The 21,091-nt window shown below is 41.3% G+C and overlaps 1 protein-coding gene across 1 annotated transcript in view; it reads left to right on the top strand.

The window, feature by feature from the left end:
• Positions 1–7,709: 7,709 nt before the first annotated feature.
• prdm5 (PR domain containing 5) overlaps positions 7,710–21,091 on the top strand; it is a 48,950-nt gene continuing 35,568 nt past the window's right edge. Inside the window, exons 1-11 of the mRNA XM_085773483.1 lie at positions 7,710–7,976; positions 9,374–9,457; positions 10,068–10,190; positions 11,797–11,965; positions 12,082–12,259; positions 13,707–13,799; positions 13,933–14,054; positions 14,585–14,664; positions 17,806–17,890; positions 19,043–19,200; positions 19,694–19,787. Coding sequence (XP_085629609.1) covers positions 7,878–7,976; positions 9,374–9,457; positions 10,068–10,190; positions 11,797–11,965; positions 12,082–12,259; positions 13,707–13,799; positions 13,933–14,054; positions 14,585–14,664; positions 17,806–17,890; positions 19,043–19,200; positions 19,694–19,787 — 1,285 coding nt within the window. The 5' untranslated portion in view covers positions 7,710–7,877. The remainder of the gene's footprint in view (positions 7,977–9,373; positions 9,458–10,067; positions 10,191–11,796; positions 11,966–12,081; positions 12,260–13,706; positions 13,800–13,932; positions 14,055–14,584; positions 14,665–17,805; positions 17,891–19,042; positions 19,201–19,693; positions 19,788–21,091) is intronic.

The following is a 21,091-nucleotide window of genomic DNA, read 5'->3' as shown; positions in this document are numbered from 1 at the left end:
AGTCCTTCCTGTTGGTATTACCTGCCACACAAGTGTGACACATAGTAAATAAACAATTTAAGATTACTTTCACTCATCTTTGTCTCATTGCCCAGACCTTTTCAAGAAATAAAGAAAATGCAAATATTTTAAATTGAAAAAGATGTTTTAGCTTCTCAGCATCGTCCAACCACACAAATTTGTTATTTAGATCTACCTTACTAAACAGTTTTTGTCTTAAGTCATAGAAAGGACAGTATAACACGCAATGCATTTCATTTTCCACCTCTTGGATGTCACAAAGTACAAATTCTATGTTATATATTGTATGAGAATACAAAACAAGGCCATGATTTGAAAATACAGCGATTAATATCTGCACCAAAGACAAGCACCACAGTTGCAGCTGAAACTGTTGCTAACCTACAGTATATCAATCGTTAGACTAATATGAGGAATTTAAGAATCAGAGTATGATAATTGAGAAAAGGGAAAATTATTGTCAACAGAAGGCATACATTTTGGCGCTTTCATCTTGGCAGGAAGTGGATCACCATGGAAACAACCTGCATGTTTAAGGTTCATCCAATAGAGGAATCTTCTCCTGGAGTCTTAACACTGGTGTTGGTGATGAGAAATGAAGTGTAATGATGGGATGCATGCCTTCATCAGGAAAACTTATATCAACTTTAAGCAAACAAGATATAACTCTAAACACTATTAAAAAGCTGGGACATGGGATTTTTGAAAACCGAACCTCGTTGTTTTTTTTTTTCTTTTCACATTTGCAGTCTTTGAGCTGCTCTGGGTGACAGATTCTACTGTGTGACCTGTTTTAAAAAAGAAAAATGATGGTTTAAACCATCCAGAGTTGAACTTCTACCAAAGGTAAAAATGAAGCCTAGCAGCATCCTGAAGCTCAGTAATTAACATGCTGTATTTTGCTTGTTTGATCTTATCTTTTATTTTGTAGGTTTTTGTTAATTAGTCAGCCTTTGGGGTGCTGGTAGGTAGATTGTTTTATGTTTGGAAAGAGACAAGCTAGCTGTTCCCTATATTCCACATTTCATGTTATGCTAAGCTAACAATAGCTTCATATGCTACATATAGGAAAGCAAATAGCGTAAGTGTAGTCCCCAAAACATGAAATTCCTGGATGTTAAAAACTTTCACCACTTTCATAAAATAGACGTGGAGCATTGAGAGAAAGATGAACTGTTGACATTTCTTTCAGGAGGAGGAGCCCTCATTTTGCAAAGGACTGTAGAAACTTGGCATTTGTCAGCATGCTTTGTGCATGTTTGTGTGAATGCACTTGCTGCTCAACTTAGAGCTGAGTGACACTTTTGGACAGGGATTGTGAAAAGGGAGCAGACGCTCCAACAGAATCCAAACAGAGATGAACAGCAAACAGACAGACACGCCGGTCGGGAGGGGGGGGGGGCTTTGAGTGTGACGCCTGTGGCGGAGAGAAGTAGTGAAACGCTGTTATGTGTAAAATGAAGGGCTCCTGCCATCTACCAGGTTGGTATGAGACTTGAGGGCAGTTAAATTAAATGATTCAGCCATACACTGGTGGCACTGTCTCAGAAATCTCCAAAGTAAACACTGAGTAATGAAATTATGACGCTTTGAAATTTCACACACGCACAAAGAGAGGGAGCCCCGGCTGGGAAGCAGAGAGGAGCAGACCGCGATGAAAATGACTCCACTTCAGCGGCTCCAGGGATAGATCATTGTTGAGGCTCAGGTCCAAACCAGCTCTACATAACTCTCTTTTAGCAGAGGGACACGCAGGAATCGGAGGCTTTCTTCCAAACCCATCCTGACCAAAAGCCCATTCCCAGGAAGGGTGGAGAGAGGGACCAGTGGCCCTCGGGCATTGCCCGTCTCAGCCGATCTCCATTAGGATAACTCAGGCAGTGAAAAAAAACAATGGCTGGCTCCTGAAAAGGGCTTTCATTTAATCCTGTTGTATATTCAACAGTAAGGTCAGTTATATTAGCAGACATGGATACGACAGCTATTTCCATATCCTCTGCACTTAAGGATGTCTAGATAGCATAGCCTTGTGTGTTTGTGTACTTGTGTACTATACGCTGCCATCACCCCCTCTCTCCGGAGCTGTAGGGGTGGTCCCCCTGCTCTCTTGTGCTCATGAAATCGCTTCTAAGTGCCTGTAATTTCTCACGCTTCATCAGCACTGTAATTTCAAAAGGGTTCCCTCTGAAGACCCTCCTTTAGCGGCGACCTGGGGTTGTCAAATGAAAACATTATTTATCCAGTGACCTCGGAGCTTCAGGAAATGGTTTGCTGGCTATTCAGCGACAGCCTTGAAATAGGGAGCTGCGGTGAGGGACTGCAGGGTTTGTGAAACATGAAACAAAAGGTGGTCTGGCCCCTCAATCTACAGTATCAGGTTTGGGAGATTTGAGAAAAATGCACACACATCCATTTGGAAAATCTTGTATGGAACCATTTGTGTGTTTGCCAAACTGAGGTTTTCCTCCAGTGAAAATATTTACTTTGAAAAAAAAAAGAAACTCTGAAAGTATTTATTTCAATGCAATCCATTCCTTCACCATGTCCTAAATGTGGTTTCTGTAGTTTTTGGCCCAACTGGCGGTCCAGCCACTGAGTGGCTCCGCTCCATGACTGGGTACTTTCAGGTTCAAAGTCACGCTCCTGTGGGGATGATGAGCTAAACGTCTTGAAGAGAAATCTTTATCGCGGTTGATGCTAGTCCACAATACGTCATTGTCTGCTGTTGCCGCTGCCGGTTTGTGCGTGTGGAGGCGTTGTCATCAGTTGGTAAGGCGAGCGAGTCATGGAAAGCTTCTTTCACTCACACATGTGTAGAAGTGAGAAATGGTGGAAGAAGAATAAGCAGAGCTGGAGATGCTGCTCGCTGGTGTCTGAGGGGATTACTGCATGTCTGGAAGAAATCTGTAGCCACAATAGCTGAGCAGCTCTGTGGATGCTGACGGCCTGTCGGTGGTTCACTGTGAAGTCACCCTGACATTTTACACGGGTAGAAAAAAAACATGTTTTTGCGGAGAGCAAACTTGTGCGTAGTTCTGTCTGACTCAATCAGCTGATCTGCATAGTTATACTGAGAACTTGTGTGTAGGAATAAAAGGATGAAATGTTTCAAAAAATTAATTAATTAATTTTTCATGAGGACATTTCTTAGTTTGGTTGTTTTTTTCCAGCATTTTTTGGATCTTTTTATGCCTTTAATTGACAGGACAGTCAAAGAGAGACAGAAACTGGTGAGACAGAGAGAGGGAATGACATTCAGCAAAGGGCTGCCAGGGGAATCGAACTGGGGCCACTGCACATGGGGTGCTTGCTCAACCCAGTGAGCTATATGGGATGCCCCTCTTTTCTTAAATTTTATTGGGAGACCCCGTCCACAGCAGCCCATCACTACCTAACATGAATGACCGTTTTACTTTTTATCCAGTGCTATCATCAGAACAAAATGTCAATTTGTCCATTGGTTTTGCTTCCAGCCTGCACAATGACACTCCATCATCCTCATCCATCCATCATCTCCTTTTAATACCAATTAGTGTGCTGCTGACACAGATGTAAAACCCAAATGTTATGACAGTCATTGTGAGCATGTTGCTGTGCTGATGTTAGAATTTATTTAATACCGCCATGCAGAGAGCAGGGGAGACTGGGGACAGTTGCAACACTTTTTACATTTCTCTCAGTTACTCAGATATGTGGACTATAGGCTCAACTTTTATAGATCAAACATACATGTGTCTGCTAATTAGCCATGCCATTTAAAGATGGTTACATATGACACATCAATCAAAATATTTATTTGAATGGAAGAATCCAGACGTTGCAACTGACCCCAAACGTGGGGACAGTTACAACACAGATCAGGGATGGTTGCAACATATTAAACATACATGACATTTCACTAATTAACTTTTGATTTTTGTCTCAATAAGCATAGTATTCCCTAAAATATGCCTTGTCTTACAATATATTTATAGTATTATTTATTTATTTAGTAATATTAATCAAAGAACAGTTGGAGTTTTGTTTTGCGTAGAAGAACATACGCTTTGAGTCAACGTGCAGAAGTTACCAGTGGTATTAAAACTCAATAGCTCAGTATGAGACCAGAAGAATGGAACAATTTGCAATACAAAAAACTTTTCTTAAACACGTAGGCTACTCTACTTTTGGATAATTTATTCACTATATGACATCAAATAAATTGACTTTTCTCCAATTTTCATAAGAAAGTATGTGGTTAGTTTCCTCCTATATAACAACAGATAGAACCATAATTGAGTATTTCACTATCAACAAGTTATTTGGGGAATTATTTATCTTTAGCATTAGTCTCTCATGGTTTAATATAATTGGCTGTTCTGTTCATCCTGAGGAATAAAATGGATACATTGTGCCTGTTTTAAGATACCAATGTTTCATTTTATACATTGTGTTTGCAAATGCCCTTCCATATAATTAAATGCTAACCATATCATTTAATAGTCAACAAAACAGTGATTCAAACTAGGTAGGTTTGGATTCACTCATACAAAAGGTCAGGACAGTGACAAAAATACAGCTCATGAAAAAAGCTACTTTACCTCCAAAACAACTTTGCCTCAGTACAAGCAGGAGTAGATGCTGAATATGTCTTCTCTATTCTTGGTGTGAAGAGGGTCTAACTGTGCATGTGCAGTGTGAGTCTCATCACATGCATCACTCATCAGCATTTCTGATTTGAGAAATAAGGCTTGTTACAACTGTCCCTTGTTGTAACTGTCCCCAGTCTCCCCTATGTGAGAGTTTGAAGCCTTAAAATCCACAAACACCAAAGACCATGATGCATCTTTGCAGACCAACACAGACTGTCTACAATCTAAAAAAAAAGGCCAAATCTGTGCTATCATCCTGCCTTGTATTGAATTTCCTTGTTGAGCAGATGACTCCCTTTGTGTGTGTATGTGTGTGTGTGTGTGTGTGTCCTTTGTGCAGGTGTTGGAGATCAGAGCAGGTCTGGAAAACCCAGGGATCTTAGTGAAAGCTGAGTGAAAGTTAATGGGTTGGAGGGTCCTCTGAGGGCACAGGGGGGAAAAAAGGGGTCGTGACATTTAATCGTCCTGCCCCGACAGGCCAAGGCTCTGACAGAGAGGTCAGGGGAGACAGAAATGGACCAAGGAGGACATGGGTGGGGTGGACACACACAAAGGTCCTCTCAGTCTAGTGATCAGGCCTGTCACCCAGTAAGTCTCCCTGTAACCCTCTCTCATGGCTTAACACAAATACGCCTGGAACATGACTCCCAGCCGCCGATGACACCATCTCAACAACAGGGGCTGGTTGGTGGGAGTCCCTGCTGAAGTTCTGATATATGGACTCTCCTTTATAAACAGCAGCCTGACAAAATCCTTGGAAACACCATCTCACTGACTCTGATGTAAACATACTCATCATGGTTTAGTCTTTGCCATAATTGTCAGCTTTAAGTCTGGACCGGTCCTGAAGTCGCTCAGCACAGGACAACAGGAAGCCACTGGCATAAACACCAGCTATAAACAGGATAAACAAAAGCTACGTAATGCTGACACTGCTGATTAAAGGGGGGGACACGTTTGTCGAAGAGGTGTCCAAAACAGATACACACAAACAGTGGGTGATTAGAGATAATGCTAATCTCTCTGTACAAGGTGAAAGTCAACAAATCAAGGGGAGTCAAGATAAAAGAATGTATAACGTGAGTTGTGCAGGAGGCTAGATGGTTTCAGCATCATCTCACAACTATGTGAACCCAGATTCTCATCTGAAGCACTCTGGATACTGTTCTTTCTAAAGTTTTTGAGATTTTAATTTCTCAAAATAACCTAGTTTGGCATAGTTCTCAATTATTATGGAGTTATGGATAAAGACACATGGAAACCTCTGCAGAAGAGATCAACAGATGAAACAAAAACACTGCATTTTGTGATATTATATTAAAAGGATAGTTCAACATTTTGGCAAATTGGCCCATTGCCATAATCCCTATAGTTTTAGGAGTAGGTTTGTTACCTTTAATTGACAGTGCAAGCTATTTTTAGAAGGGCGGAGCAGAGCCGCAAGCTGCTTGGAGCTACGCTGCAGAGGCTAATGGGATTTCTTGGTTTTCCTCATCAAACTCATCAAATACACAATCCAACAACTTCAAAACGCTCTGGTGGACAAGCTGTGACCTGCACATTCACCACACTATGAGATGATAACAGAACGTTACAAGACAGAGTTGTTTTCGAGGTGAATTCATGCAAAACCACAGATGCGAATTCGGGGGCAGTTTTCCAGCAAGCAGTCTCTGCATTTGCCTCGAAAACAAACAACTCTTGCACCGGCAATTAAAGGTAACGTACCTACTGCTAAGACTATATGAATAATGCATGTCAATGGGGAATTTTGCCAAAATGTTGAACTATCCCTTTAAACATTTTTATTATTTTGGGGGTCTGGCATTATGAAATGTTGACCGGCGTCAGTGCTTTGACTAAGTTTGAGCACCGACTCGTATAATAAACGTGGTGCCAAACTTACTGGGATAAGTTGATGTATACATGTCTACATCCTGTTTTGTTTTATTTACATATAGTCTGCCTTGATTTAAGGTTCAGCCTGGAGGGTTTGGTTCTGATGGTTGTGGAGCAGCTGGCTCCAGACCAGAAGAACCATCTGTTCAAGCAGCTCAAGATTGTTGGTAAATTGTGGTTTCTGGCCTGCTGAGCAGAAAGGGTCAGTCAGATCTCTGATCCACAGTGGTTTCTGAATTAGACAGAAAGACAAGTTTGAGCCAAAACACAACATATTCTGAAGTTTTGGTGATTAGTGGTGAAGAATGAGTGTTTTACAGAGAAATTTGAAATTTTTCACTTCACACAGACTATGAAAAAAACACTAGTAAAAGTGTAATGACAATGGAAGAAATGAAAACAAGATGGCCTAAGAAGCTTGTGAATAGGGGTCCAGTCACCACATGCAATAATACGATTTCAGCCACAAGAATTTTTAAAACTCTGATTTCTAATCCAAAGTTATACTGAAACTCCCCAAAAATGACATGAATGACAAAAATGACAACATACAAAAACATCTATCCCATCCACTCAAATCTGAATTACTACATACAATAATAAATTGTAAATGAAAATAGTGGCCTATGTGTATTTGTATGTGCCTATATATTTTAATGAAAAAAATACAGAGATAGTGACATATTTCTGTTAAATGTATGTCTTAACCTTTTCAAGCTGATTTATTATAATCTTAAATGTGAACAGATCAGAAGATATGACACTCAGTAAGTAAAGTGAAACACTGGAAAAGTGGGTCATTATATTGGTGTTAATACATGACTTTTTTCCCCCTGTCAAATCAGTATTTCAAGTAGAGTCATTATTGTTGTGATGATATCATTCATTCATTCTTTAATCAGCACTCAACTCATGGGGGCTCCATAGGATGGGGAGGGGGGAATCGACAAACTGAAGAAAATCCCCTTAAACTGAAATGTTAGTCATCCAGTGTACAGTTCCTTACATTACACGTGTTGTTACTTGAATACAACTACAGTAACCACTGCTGCGTCGCCGTGCCCCTGTACTGTACAGGCTGGGAGAGCAGCCTGAATGAAACACAGGCTGGAGTGTAGCGCCACAGTAAAGGTAGCTTCTGGTTACAAACTTTGGACCAATCAGGACGCCGCTCCGCTTCCCTGCTGCAGGAACTACACAAGTTTAACCTGGACCGCTCCACGAAGAGACTCTATCTGCTCTAAATTCAAACCGACCATGCTAATTCCCTCCCGCTGACACATTCGGTAGTCAACTCATTGTCATTGACGGAAACGTTTCCGAGTAATGACAATGTTGGGTATGTATGTGCCAGACAGATTTTCCCTGAAATCGTCAAAGGTCCAGGATGGAATCGGTCTGTACACGGCGAGGCGAGTCAAAAAGGTTTGTTTGTTTCTGGCTGGGCGACTTTGTAACCGAGTGTACACGCGGGAGGCGTTTAATGTTGCTTTTAAGACTTTTCTAACCGTTGTAAAGACGTTTTCTGTTCGCCTCGTTCCTCATAGTCGCTGTCAAAGTCTCAGCTTGAAGCCAAGGCTCCTCTGACGTGAAGTGCCACGTAGCTGCACTTACTCCAGTTGTTTCTCTCGCTCACTGCTCCACTGTGTATTCAAATAATGTATAGTGCGAACACACACTATATATGACGGTTACATTCACGTAACAGCTCGCGACTTTAAAAAAAAACGCATTTTGGCTAAAGTGAATACATTCCGCTGTCAACACATATGGACAGGTCATATACAGAGGTATACTGTAGTGACACGTCCCTGAGTATGCGTTCACGTTCAGGAGGTTATTGTCAGTTAAATCAGAGGCGCTGTAGTAAAACATGATGAGAATGGACGTGAACACAACATTTTGACCACGCCCCCTGACATTTTTTTTGGCAATTCTGGAGAGTCAGAGAGAAAAACATTATCCTATAACAAGGAATCTCACATTAAAGGGATAGTTCAACATTTTTGGAAAATTCGCCTATTGCCATAATCTCTTATAGTTATAGGGGTAGGTTCCTTACCTTTAATTATCGGTGCATGTTGTTTTGAGATTCACGAGTGAAGAGATGCGAGCTGCTCCGTGAACACAATGGAGGTGAATGGTACAAGGTCCCCTGTTCATCAAAACTCATCAAGTACATAATCCAATAACTCAAAAACATCCTCGTGGACAAGTTGTGACCTGCACATTCGCCACGCTATGAAATAATCATGTATTATTATGTGATAATACAAAACATGAAGGAAATACTTGCGCTTCTGAAATCACTCTGCCCAGCAGCCCTGTCTGAAATGCAGTTGCGGCTATGCATTTGCCTTGAAAACAAGTCTGTCTCGTAATGTTACATTATTACTTCATAGTGTGGTGAATGTGCAGGTCACAACTTGTCAATGAGAGCGTTTTGGAGTTGTTGGATTGTGTATTTGATGAGTTTTGAGGGACAGAGGACCTGCACCGTTCACCTCCATTGTGTTTGCTGAGCAGCTCGTGTCTCTGCCCCGCTGATCTCAAAACAACATGCACCGATAATTAAAGGTAATGAACCTGCTCCTATGACCATAGGATTATGGCAGTAGACAATTTTGCCAAAATGTTGAACTCCTATCCCCTTATAAGAGGAGTAGACCTACCCACCAGCCATCCACCATTTATCTGTCCACAGTGTACAACACCCACTGGAATCATGTATCATGTTTTTAATATAATTCATTTTTGCCTGCTAGTTTGTTTCACAGTGAGTGTCCTGATTTGAAAGGTGTCTCCGTCTCTTTGTTTTCAAGGGAGAAAAGTTTGGCCCGTTCGCAGGTGAGAAAAAGCTGCCCAGTGAGCTGGATGAAAGCTCCGACACCAGGCTGATGTGGGAGGTGAATGCACACACACACCCTGCCCTGTTTCTGCAGCACTGTACACATGTGACAGTTCAGGTTTTAAAGGTCAAAGTGAGTGCACCGTAAATACTGGTTTCTATAGATGAGAAGGACATAAATCATGACACTAATGTTTAACATATAGTTCTGTATCAATTATGTTTTGTATTTAATAACAGAGTAATAGTCTCTTTGCAGATTGTGTTGCAGTGTTAGACACATCCTTTATCACTGGACAGCTGTAAGAGAGACACAGCTACTTGCATACGTGTCCAAATGCATTCCTCATTTTTCTCTGGTATAAAAAAACAATGACTTATGTTGCAGATCAATTAAGCACACTGTTTAATTTAAACTGTCTCTCATGTTGCTGGGAGCCATTGATGGTAAGCGCTTAAAACAGATGCTGTGATGTAGTTATCTGTGGCTGCCACATTGGGAGGTACAGACCTGCGCACATGATAAGGTGTTCATACGTCAGGGCCAAACACACTTTGATGTACAGAAGACGAACCATGAAAGCAACAAGAAGAGAAGAAGGATCAGCGTTTTACTTCTGTCAACTCACACAGTCATTGTTTGTTTGGTTTTTTCCCCCCTCTCTCAGGTCCGTGGTAGTAAAGGAGACGTGCTGTATATTCTGGATGCCAGTAACCCACGCCATGCCAACTGGCTGCGGTTTGTCCATCAGGCGCCTTCACAAGAGCAGAAGAACTTGGCAGCCATACAGGTAGATTTCCTCTCAGTGGACAATGAATCCCTCACACTTCCTTAGAAGAAAGAGGATGAGATATTTTAAAGACTTAAGACGTTTGTGGGGGCGGGCTAATTATTATTGGCTGGGATTACAGATGAGTCTTTGTCTTTTATATAGCTGTTTGATGATGTCACAGTTGTAAGCTCACGATGTGACCAACTAGGTGTTCCTGGTCTTGGTCTTACTTAAGTATGGCTGTAAAGAACAAGCAGCCCGAAAGACCAGGTCAAAAGAGCTGGTGAGTTTTTTACTCTGTACCATGCCCCAGATAAAGGGTTTAATCTCATAGATAATATAACTATGAAATATGTTATAATATAATGAGGGTGGTCTTACATGGGTAAGACAAATGTGCCAAAATACCAACTGAACTGAGGGAATTCTTTATTTCTAGAACTTAAATACTTAAAAAAAAAAGATGTACATCACATATCACTTTGGTTGCAAGTCTGTTTTTATCCAGATGTTTAAACAAAATAATAATAATAATACATTTGATTTATAACGCGCTTTTACAAGTGCTCAAAGATGCTTACATAAAAATAACGACACAATTAAAATACAGAAACAATGAAGAATAACAACACAATTAAAATACAAAAAGAATGTGGAAGATCAAAAGGAGATATTAAATCAGATATTGGTAAAGTGTTGTATTAACTGGTAAACTGGTAAAGTATTTGTATTATTGGTACAAATATGAATTGTGTGTAAAATTGGACAAAGACATACTCACTTTTCTGTTTTGTGTATTTATATGTACCGTATGTATTTTAGAGACACAATGTTTGTGATTGTTAATTATTGTAGATCATTTCTTTGTCAATTTGTTAATTACAAAGGCCTCAAATGCAGTTAAAAAGCTCATGATAAAAAGTATTATAGTGAACAATAATGCATTGGTAGCTGAAGTAATCTAATACAGTATATAAAAAGTATAAGTATACAGACACATATTCACACACACTGACACGTGAACACAACCTTAGTGCATTTTGCTCCAGTTGATTTACCTCTTGCTTGTGCAAAAGATTAAAAAAAACTGTTCTGTCATGGCTGAAGAAAAATAGAGGTGGAATGAGGGGAAGATGAACATTTAAGGTTGCAGGGCCAAGTTACCTCCATTAATACACACATGCTCGCAGTGATTGGTTGTTTAAAGGTCATCTATGTGGGTTAAAGCTCTGTGTTCCATCAGCAGTGACATTTATTGTGCAGCTTTCCTCTTGTTAATCATTATTTATGTATATTTAGAATCCCATAGGTAAAACAAAATGACGGTTTGATTTTATTAGCGTGACCTTTAAGAACAGCCGAGTTAATGACAACATTTTTAAGGGTTTGAGCTTTTGACCTGTGGCCTCGATCAGGTCATAACAGACTTTTGTCTGGGTGTAATGAGTTCAGCCTTCACTTACTCACTGTGCATTGCCGTAAATAGCTCAACTTGCACTGAGCAAGAATACTTTCCTCGTTAGCTGCATTCCTGTCAAATTTGTGAGGTGCAGTCCTGCCACTGCTCCATGTCATCGTTAGCTTTGTGTTATTACTCAACATCAGCCCTGTTGTTATCTCTCAGGACGGAGAAAACATCTTCTACCTGGCTGTAGATGACATCGAGACAGACACGGAGCTCCTAATAGGCTACCTGGACAGTGATATGGAGGAAGAGGAGGAGGAAGAAGAGGAGGAGATCATCAAGGATGAGGACGAAAATAGTAAAGACAACAAGCACATTGTTGAAATGGGTAAAGTCAAATGAGGTCTCCTCATTTCAATGTTATGAAATCACAATCGCAGCTAATACTGATAAGTCACAGGAGTTATAGGAGATGTTTGCCATGTGTACCACCTCTCTCTCCAGAACTGGTTACAAAGAAGGAGGACCACCCCTGCCTGCTGTGTGAGAGCAGTTTTCCCAGTGAGGAGATCCTGGCTGCCCACCTTCAGAGCCTGCACCAGAGGCCCAGCACTGAGGAGAAGGAGTTCAAATGCAGAAACTGTGGCAAGAAGTTCCCCATCAAACAGGCTCTGCAGCGCCAGTGGGTTCACAGCTCTGCTCCTTTACTGGCCACGGAGCTGTTTAATCTTACTTTCAGTTTCTCTGTAAGCTTAAAGCTCAGGTTATTAAAAAGTGGAAGAATCAGTTCAGTAAAAAAATATGATCTAACACTATGAGTTAATTTGAAAAAGCAGTTTAATGATATTCTTGATTGTTCGATATTCTTGATTATTCGTTTTAATTCAGAATGAGTAAACTAGTTTTGGGAAATAGTTTTTTTTCCGACATCACCACACTGACGCTAAGTTGAACTTAGTCTGTTCACTGTTTTTTTTTTTTAAAGTCCATTTTTTTTGGCTTTATTTGATAGCTCATAGTGAGATAGACAGGAAAGGGGGAGGCAGAGAGAGGGGGAATGACATGCAGGAAAGGTCTGCCCGATGCGGGATTCGAACCTGCATTACCCCCTAGTCTGTTCATTGTTAAGTTGGGGGCTGTAGTCCATTAGCTTAGCTCAGGCTAGCCTAGCTCTCCATCTGCTAGCACCTCTAATTAATGAAAATCTATGATGCAGGGCTCCAGACTGCCCCTAAATGGGGTCAAAAAAAATATCATCTACTCATGCATGTGCAACCAGTAAATTTGCTATTTTTCTTTTTAACACTGGTGAAACGTGAAAGGGGTAATCCAACTGGAAGGGGGTCATCCCTATGTTCCCTGGGTCCTATGTTCCCCACTTTGTATGTGACCGGGGAACATAGAACCTTTTTTTAGAAAAAGGGTTTTATGTTCCCCGCTTTTCATATTTTTATCTATTTTTGAGTGAGAAGTGTAATTGTCCCATTGGTTGGGTTTAGGCAATGGGAAAGGAGTTGGTTAAGTAAAAAGTTAGTAAAAAAGACCAGCTAGAGGCCAGACAGGCCAGACAGGCCAGATAGATAGAGTCCAGATAAGTAGAGAGGGAACATAGGTACGCTCCTGGCTCAAAGAATCTGGAATCTGTCTTTACTCTGTCAGGCCAACGTGTGTCAGGATCATGAGTGAAAAGGTGAATAATGAGAGAAATATGAATATTTGCACCCCTAAATTTGCTGTTTGCACTCCTAAAATTTTAGGAGGGAAGGGGTAACTGTGCTCTTAGTATAAAAAGTTAGTCTGGAGCCCTGTGATTTGTCCTGGTTCAGTTGTTTTGTTGTCACCAGACTACTACTCACTGCATTTGGTGAATAAGTGGTCGACACATAACCTCTCTCATTTACACTTTGGATGAAACAAAGTAGATTTTGTTCCATTTGCACAGAGCCAGCTAAGATAATCTAAGATTAGATAAACTAATACAATCACCTTCTGCCTGTAGGGTTTACATACTTGCATATGGGAGTAGTATCAGTATCACTCACTAACTTCAATCCAGACAGGCCATCACCTTGATGTGTTTCATTTCCTGCTCGGTCCCTAATTTGTTTTCATTTTGAATCCTTCCTCAGTGTTTTGCATTGTTCTGAGTCACTGGATCCATCTGCTGACTCTAAAGCTCATCAGTGCTCCCTGTGCCACAACACATTCAGCTCAGAGTCCAGGTAACATACAGTCCAGAATGGGCATTTGTACCCAAACAAGGTTCCTAATATAGTACACATCTTTTTTGTCATTTGAAATGATTATAAAAACGTAACTCTGACTCCTTTCTTCTTCTGAATCCTGTGTGTGCAGTTTTGAACAGCATAAAGAAGCCTGTAGAGGAGACGCCAGGTTCATCTGTAAAGCCGAGAGCTGCGGTAAAAGATTCAAGAGCAAGGACGCGCTGAAAAAGCATAAAGGAAACGTTCACACAGGTTGGAGTCTCTCTTTTCCCTTCCACATATTCCTGTTTTGCGTAACATCATGTAACAGAGTTTATTGTCCATTAGCCTCAGCCCTGGAGGAGGCGCAGCATCACTACATGATGACCTCGATCAGTTAGAAATCTCTGCAATATTGAGACGCATCTCTAATTACTCGCGCTCCATAATTGCTGACCTGTGTGTTCTGGGGCTGCTCGCTCTTTCAGATAATTGGACTTCCATAGCTATTTATGATGGGATGTAGGGCAGTGGGGATCTGCACAGCTTCACACGTGAATCAAGTATCAACCCGAGATTAAGACATTCAGGAGTTCATATCTGGGCCTGTGTTTTACCAGTGTGTGTGTGTGTGTGTGGTCGCTGGATGTATGTCGAAGAGAAACCTTTATCCTGTGAAACTTTTGATGTGTATCTGCGCTGCGTGATGATTGTCATGAAATTGTCGAGGTGATTGCCCGCCCTCGACATCCGCTCCGAAGTTCAGGCGTGGTAATTTTCTTCTAGTTGTTTTTCTTTTATAGGAAGCTCACGGCAGAAACTCACATGCACCATATGCAACAGAAAGTGCTCCTCCTCCCTGAATCTACAAGAACACAGAAAGGTGAGACTCGACATGAACATCCTGCCTGTGCATTTCACACTATCACACCCGGATCCTCTGCACCGGCTCTGAGAGGATTTAACTCCACTAAGCTAGTTTTGCATGATCCATTTTTTAAGGCGATGCGTCTTTATTGCCGTACAGTGGAATCCATCACACTGTTTCTATAACCTAGACTCACCTCTTAATCTCTCCAGAGTTCACTTTGTTGAGCTACTCCCTCTCCATGTGAGGGTGTCTTTATGATCAAGTTGTTACAAATTTATTCTGGGTGACACCGAGCGCAGGGCTGGTTTCTTTTTCACTGGCTCATCCCACAGGTCCTGTGAAATTTAAGAGCCTGTGTTGGCAGACAATACGGTTTTAGCCTTGGCGTCGGGGATTCTCTCTCTTACTGATGGATTACAGATTTAAATGGGACTGTTTAAATACGACTTTAAAACATTTTCATACAAATATATATTTATATTTTGTTAATGTGAATTTCCAGTAAAAACATATGTTCGGTTCATGAAACCTTCTACAATTACCGTTGTAAATATCTATGAGGCGGCAGCTCCTTCCAGGTTAAATAAGTCTAATTTGTTCCATTTCAATGTGTGATTTCATTGTAAATACGTCCTGTAATATTGATTAATTATAATTATTAGCACAGTCAGTACGTGTGAGACCAAAAACAACAGGTTGTGTTGGTGGGAGGTGTTGTTTAAGGTACCGTTGAGACAATGAAATACAATCAGTTGGTCCAGTTGGAGCAACAGAGTGTGTTTAAACACTTATCAGATGTAAAAGTCACAGGCAGAATTTTTACAACCCTGGAAAGTTGTCAAGTCTCCCATTGACTTCTACTGAAGCTCGGACCAAGGAGAAACTCAAGCATGTGTTTCCTGTTGTGCCGCGAATCCCCAGACATCACAGGTCAGAGTTATGACTGAGGGAATTCACTTTAATTTCACTCACTTAGAAACAGATCAGGAATTAACTGTGTTTTGGAAGTAGAGATGTTATTTCTGTAGTGCATTTTCTTACTTCATTTAGTAGATAATTGCTCCACCAGAATTCTGAATCTGCAATCTGTGATCTCACTGTAACATAATATCACACTATTCGTTTGTTTCTTGTATCAGAAGCATGATATCATAGTTGGTGCAGAACCTCGCTTGATGATGTCACGATGATTCTAAAAGGCGTTTTCACACCAGGAAAGTCCGTTAGTTTTCTCGCTTTGGTCCGGACCAAATGCAATGTTTTTTGGATTTTTTTGTTGTTTGGTGCGCTTTGCTTTCACATTGCACTTTTTGCATGTGGATCAGAATTTGTAAAGAAATCCACATGTATGCTGAGGTCGTTCAATCATTGGTCAGAAACATCTGGGGCTGGGAAAGCAGGATGGAAGTAAACGATCATTGAGAGCTTGCTCGGGCTTGTTCTGATATATATATTTTTTCATAAATTTGTTTATCGAAACACATCACATTATGTTACATATATATATATTTACAAATAGATGTTCGATTTTTATTAAAGGAAACAAACAACAAACAGACATACACAACCAGTACAGTGAGCAAGAGCATTTAATACAACGTCAGTTTTACGATGGTGTTCTTATGATTTTTAATGAAGAAGACCTGCTGCAAGACGGCTGAAGAGAGCATATTCTCATGTGCGCCTACCATGGCATAACAATTATATGATTTATAATTATTATATATAATTCTAGTCATAATTAATTCCCACAATTCCTGACTATTAGAAGGCGTATGCTTTTTGCAACTGTGTCGGACCGCGGTCGGACCGCTTTCAGGGTTCGTTTGGAACCGCACCCAGCCGGGTCTCAGTCCGCTTGTTTGGTCCACACCTGAGTTGGATGGCTGTGTTGTATTCACACCTGGCCAAAAGGTCCACACCAAAGGGAGAAATGAATTTGAGTTTGTTTAAAGCGAACCATACAAGGCAGGTGTGAAAACGCCTCCAGCCTCAGTTTCTGAGTACAGGCTTTGATAGTTTCACAGTAATGATATAGAACCGAGACCTGATTTTCAATCACACTACACATGGACATCAACCTTTATACTGAATGGGAACTTTAAGGATTTCAGGTGATTGAGCTGTGAACAAATTGTTTGTGTCTTTTAGAAAAAGAAAGAATTCCAAGAATTTTTCTTTACATGTTTGTTTTGTTCTATTTAGGAGTTGTTGACTTTAGATCATGTACACTGTATTCTATAATTATTTCTAAGTTTACCATCACCTGTGTATGGTTTCACCCCAGGGAACACACTTTGGCTAATGGTCGGGCACTTGATTAGTGCACAGGTTGTCTCATTCAGTTTGTCTCATTGGTCGTCATTACATCGTTAGTCATTACATTCTTCATTCATTATCCCTGCTGGTAATTGTGACATTTCATTTTCTCCCGTCAACATCGATCATCCACATTAATGAATATTTCTGTCACATTATTTATCACCGGGGCTGCAACCGCAAACTGTTCAACACTTTACAGTCACCTGGACGCTGACACAGTTCTGCAGTTTCACATCTCCAGGGAGTTTTAAAATAGAAGTATGGAATATTCCTGAGTGGCCTCCTTGTGTCTCCATGTGCCAGTTCTGCTATTATGTGGCTCTTATAGTTGTGTTTTCCAATCTCGCTCTATTGTGTAAATTTAGGCCAGCGTTACATTACATTTGGAAGAGCTGAGTCCCGTTGAAACAAAGTGTTATTATAAACACGGCATAAATATCTAGTGTGTTCATACAGCCTCAATCAAAGACACTGGAACAGTCACTATTATTCAAGCCAAAGACCAATCAAACTTTCCGTAGTGACACATTTGTTCCAAAGCAGCTTAGAACTGCCATTATCACCATTTAGCCGAACAAGCTTTCGCAGGCGCAGCTGTGACAAGAGGAGCTGCTTTGAATTAGCATAGACTATTGTAGCTGAACGCCAGGGCAGCGATTGGATTTGAAAATGAAGGAGTTTAACACTGAAGCAGAAAAGGGATTGAAACTTTTCATCACTCAGCCGTAATAGTTGTTCTTCTGTCTTGAATGAAAACTGATGGTGATCTTTTTTTTCATGTCCCAAAGACCAAAACTTTTAAACCCCCTCTTCGCTGCTCTTTTGTCCAAGGTTCATGAAATATTCGACTGCCACGCGTGCAATAAGAAGTTCATCTCTACAAACCAGCTTAAACGCCACATGATCACACACTCAGGTAGGAAGACGCCGCACTGAAAACGTTCCGCTGTAACTTCATGCACCGTCTCTGTTTACCATGATGTATCTCCCTTAAAGGGATAGTTCAACATTTTGGCAAATTGACCCATTGCCCTAAATCCCTATAGTTTTAGGAGTAGGTTCGTTACTTTTAATTGTCGGTGCAAGCTGTTTTTAGAACGGCGGAGCAGAGCCGCAAGCTACGCTACAGAGGCTAATGGGATTTCTTGGTTTCCCTCACCAAACACATCAAATACACAATCCAACAACTCCAAAACGCTCTCGTGGACAAGTTGTGACCTGCACATTCACCACGCTTTTTGTTGTTTTTGAGGTAAATTCATGCAAACCGCAGTTTTTCGGCAAGCAGTCTCTGTATTTACCTCGAAAACAACTTTATTATCACGTTATTATCTCATAACGTGGTGAATGTGCAGGTCACAACTATTGTTGGATTGTGTATTTGATGAGTTTGATGAGGGAAACAAAGAAATTCCATGAGCCTCCATAGTGTAGCTCTAAACAGCTTGTGGCTCTGCTCCGCCGTTCTAAAAATAGCTTGCACCGACAATTAAAGGTAACAAACCTACTGCTATGACTATAGGGATTATGGAAATGGGCCAATTTGCCAGAATGTTGAACTATCCCTTTAATGTTTCTTTCTTTCTTTCTTCCTTTTTTTTTTTTTTTTTTACACATTACAGGACAGTTAGACAAGTACAGAACAGCATGGGACAAGGGGCAACAGAATAAATAAACAAACAAACTAGGACAGAACAAAACAAAGAGGGGAAGGGACTGAGCAGGCATTCTGGGGGATGTTGAAATAAGAAGAGAGTAGAAAAATATATAATAATAATAAAAAAGAAATAAGAAAAAGGGATGAACAGTGTAGAGTAGTGCTTGGGGGGATCAGCTCTGGATAAATTGTATAAATGGGGACCAGGTGTTGTTGTAGAAGGTGATATTGTCTTTTATGGTGATTGTAAGTTTTTCCAGATTTGAGTATTCAGTTAGCAGATTGAACCAATGTTTTATTATTAGTTTTGTTCTATCTTTCCAATTGAGTAAGATTATTTTTTTGGCAATGGTTGTGTAGATGAGGATGAATGTTTGAAGATGTTTCTCCCTTAATGTTTGTGTTGGGCAGAGAAGCGACCGTACACCTGTGAGATCTGCAGCCGCTCCTTCAAGCGCCTGGATCAGGTGACGGCTCACAAAATCATCCACAGCGAGGACAAACCTTACAAATGCAAGCTGTGCGGGAAGGAGTTTGCTCACCGCAACGTCTACAAGAATCACAAGAAGGTGATCACATGATAATCCACCAGTGAGCTAATTGTGTGTGGCATTGTTTTTTCTTTATATTCATCTGATTGGGATTTGATGTGGAGAGATATTCATTCATTCAAAGACACTTCAGATTTGGAATTGTTAGTCTGTCTGTCTGGGGTGTCAGTGGTGGTGGTGGTTATCTGTGGGGTCTCTGGCCTCCTCCACCCCAGAGGTTGGCTGTGTTTACCTTCGGGATTGAGGTGTCACTCAGATAGATGGGGATGGGGACGGATTTGGGAGGGGAGGGGGGGTCAGAAAAACAGAAGCACTTTGAACTTTAAGCCCTTTGAGCTGCTTGTCCTCATCAGGTCAACAAACCAAATAGGCTGTGGAGCCATACCCATGATCCTCTCACATCAACATCCACACAGTGAGGCAGGAAGCCCACCCCTCAACACACACACACACACACACACACACACACACATACGTTATAGACACTGAGGCCTCTCTGCTCTCTCTGCAGACCCACTCTGAGGAAAGACCCTTCCAGTGTGAGGAGTGTAAAGCGCTGTTCCGCACGCCTTTCTCGCTACAGCGTCATCTACTCATCCACAACAGTAAGTATGAGTGTGAGTCCACTGGTGTTTGTTTTTTATAGGTCAGTGATTCATCAGTTTATGGACAATGAAATAAATATTCAAAACAGTTCCACACAAAGTTAATGTATTCTTAGTTGGATCGTTTTGCAGTTGTTGGATTGTGTATTTGATGAGTTTGATGAGGGAAACCAAGAAATCCCATGAGCCTCCATAGTGTAGCTCTGAGCAGCTCGTGGCTCTGCTCCACCGTTCTAAAAATAGCTTGCACCGACAATTAAAGGTAATGAACCTACTCCTAAAGGTGTGTTCACACCAGACTTTTTATTTTTGTCGCTGTCGCTCGTATCGCTCCGAAAAAACGCTCCAACGCTCAGCTGCAGTCGCTCGTCAATTTGGCGCAGAGCCACAGACTCGCATTTTCGCTTTGATGACGTCATGCCCACTGCCATGTGTCTCTGTTTACACCGGCACCACCGGAATTACGGCAGCCAATCAGCGCTGAGCGACGAGCGACTGACGGCCGGAGAGTTGGGATTTCTCATCTTGAGCGTCGCTCCGAGCCCCAGCGTTTTTTCGCCTGGGCGATTAAACGCTCAATCGCTCGTTTGCATTGACTTAAAGTAACATTGCGGAGTTTTTCGGCCTTAAAATAATGTTTCCAGACTCACTGCAATGGTAGCCTGGGCCGGGTCGCGTCGGCTGAAACTGCACTATGTAACTTCCCTGCACGGGTACGAATCACCGCCCCCCTCCTCTCCCCTCCCCTCTGCGTCGGAGAGAGACGTGGTGGGTAAAAGCCACACAGTCTCCTTGCATGTGGGAAATACTGTCCTTTATTAATGGGAATAAACGCTGGATGCGCTGGCTGATAAGTTTCGTTTTCGTTAAGTTTCGTTTTTCCCACCAGATGGTGGAAGCACTGAGCTGAAACTCCGCAATGTTGCTTTAACATGTAAACTCGTCGCTTGTTCTAAAAACAAAAGGTCCGGTGTGAACGCAGTTTAAGACTATATGGATTATGGCAACGAGCCAATTTGCCAAAATGTTGAACTATCCCTTTAAGTGATATTCTCCCTTTATATCTCTTGAGAAAATCACCCACTTGTTGTGTGTCATAAATTTTCATTAGCGTCCAAATCATCCTCACATCTGTGGACATTTCCGTTTACCATACAGACCATAACTCTATCAAACATCTCAACAAGGACACATTAAAGTTGGACAGGTCGTCCCAGGTGCTCCGGTCTGACTGAAACCCTCTCCTCAGACGGCCCAGCCTCAGCAGGACGCAGCGCCGCTCCTCAAAACGGAGACAGATAACA

This window comes from Trachurus japonicus, chromosome 4, assembly GCF_045865225.1.
Source record: "Trachurus japonicus isolate A0001 chromosome 4, Traja_1.0".
NCBI classification, from domain to species: Eukaryota; Metazoa; Chordata; class Actinopteri; order Carangiformes; family Carangidae; genus Trachurus; species Trachurus japonicus.
Note: the sequence above shows the minus strand (reverse complement) of the source record. Positions and strands in the feature narration are given on the sequence as shown.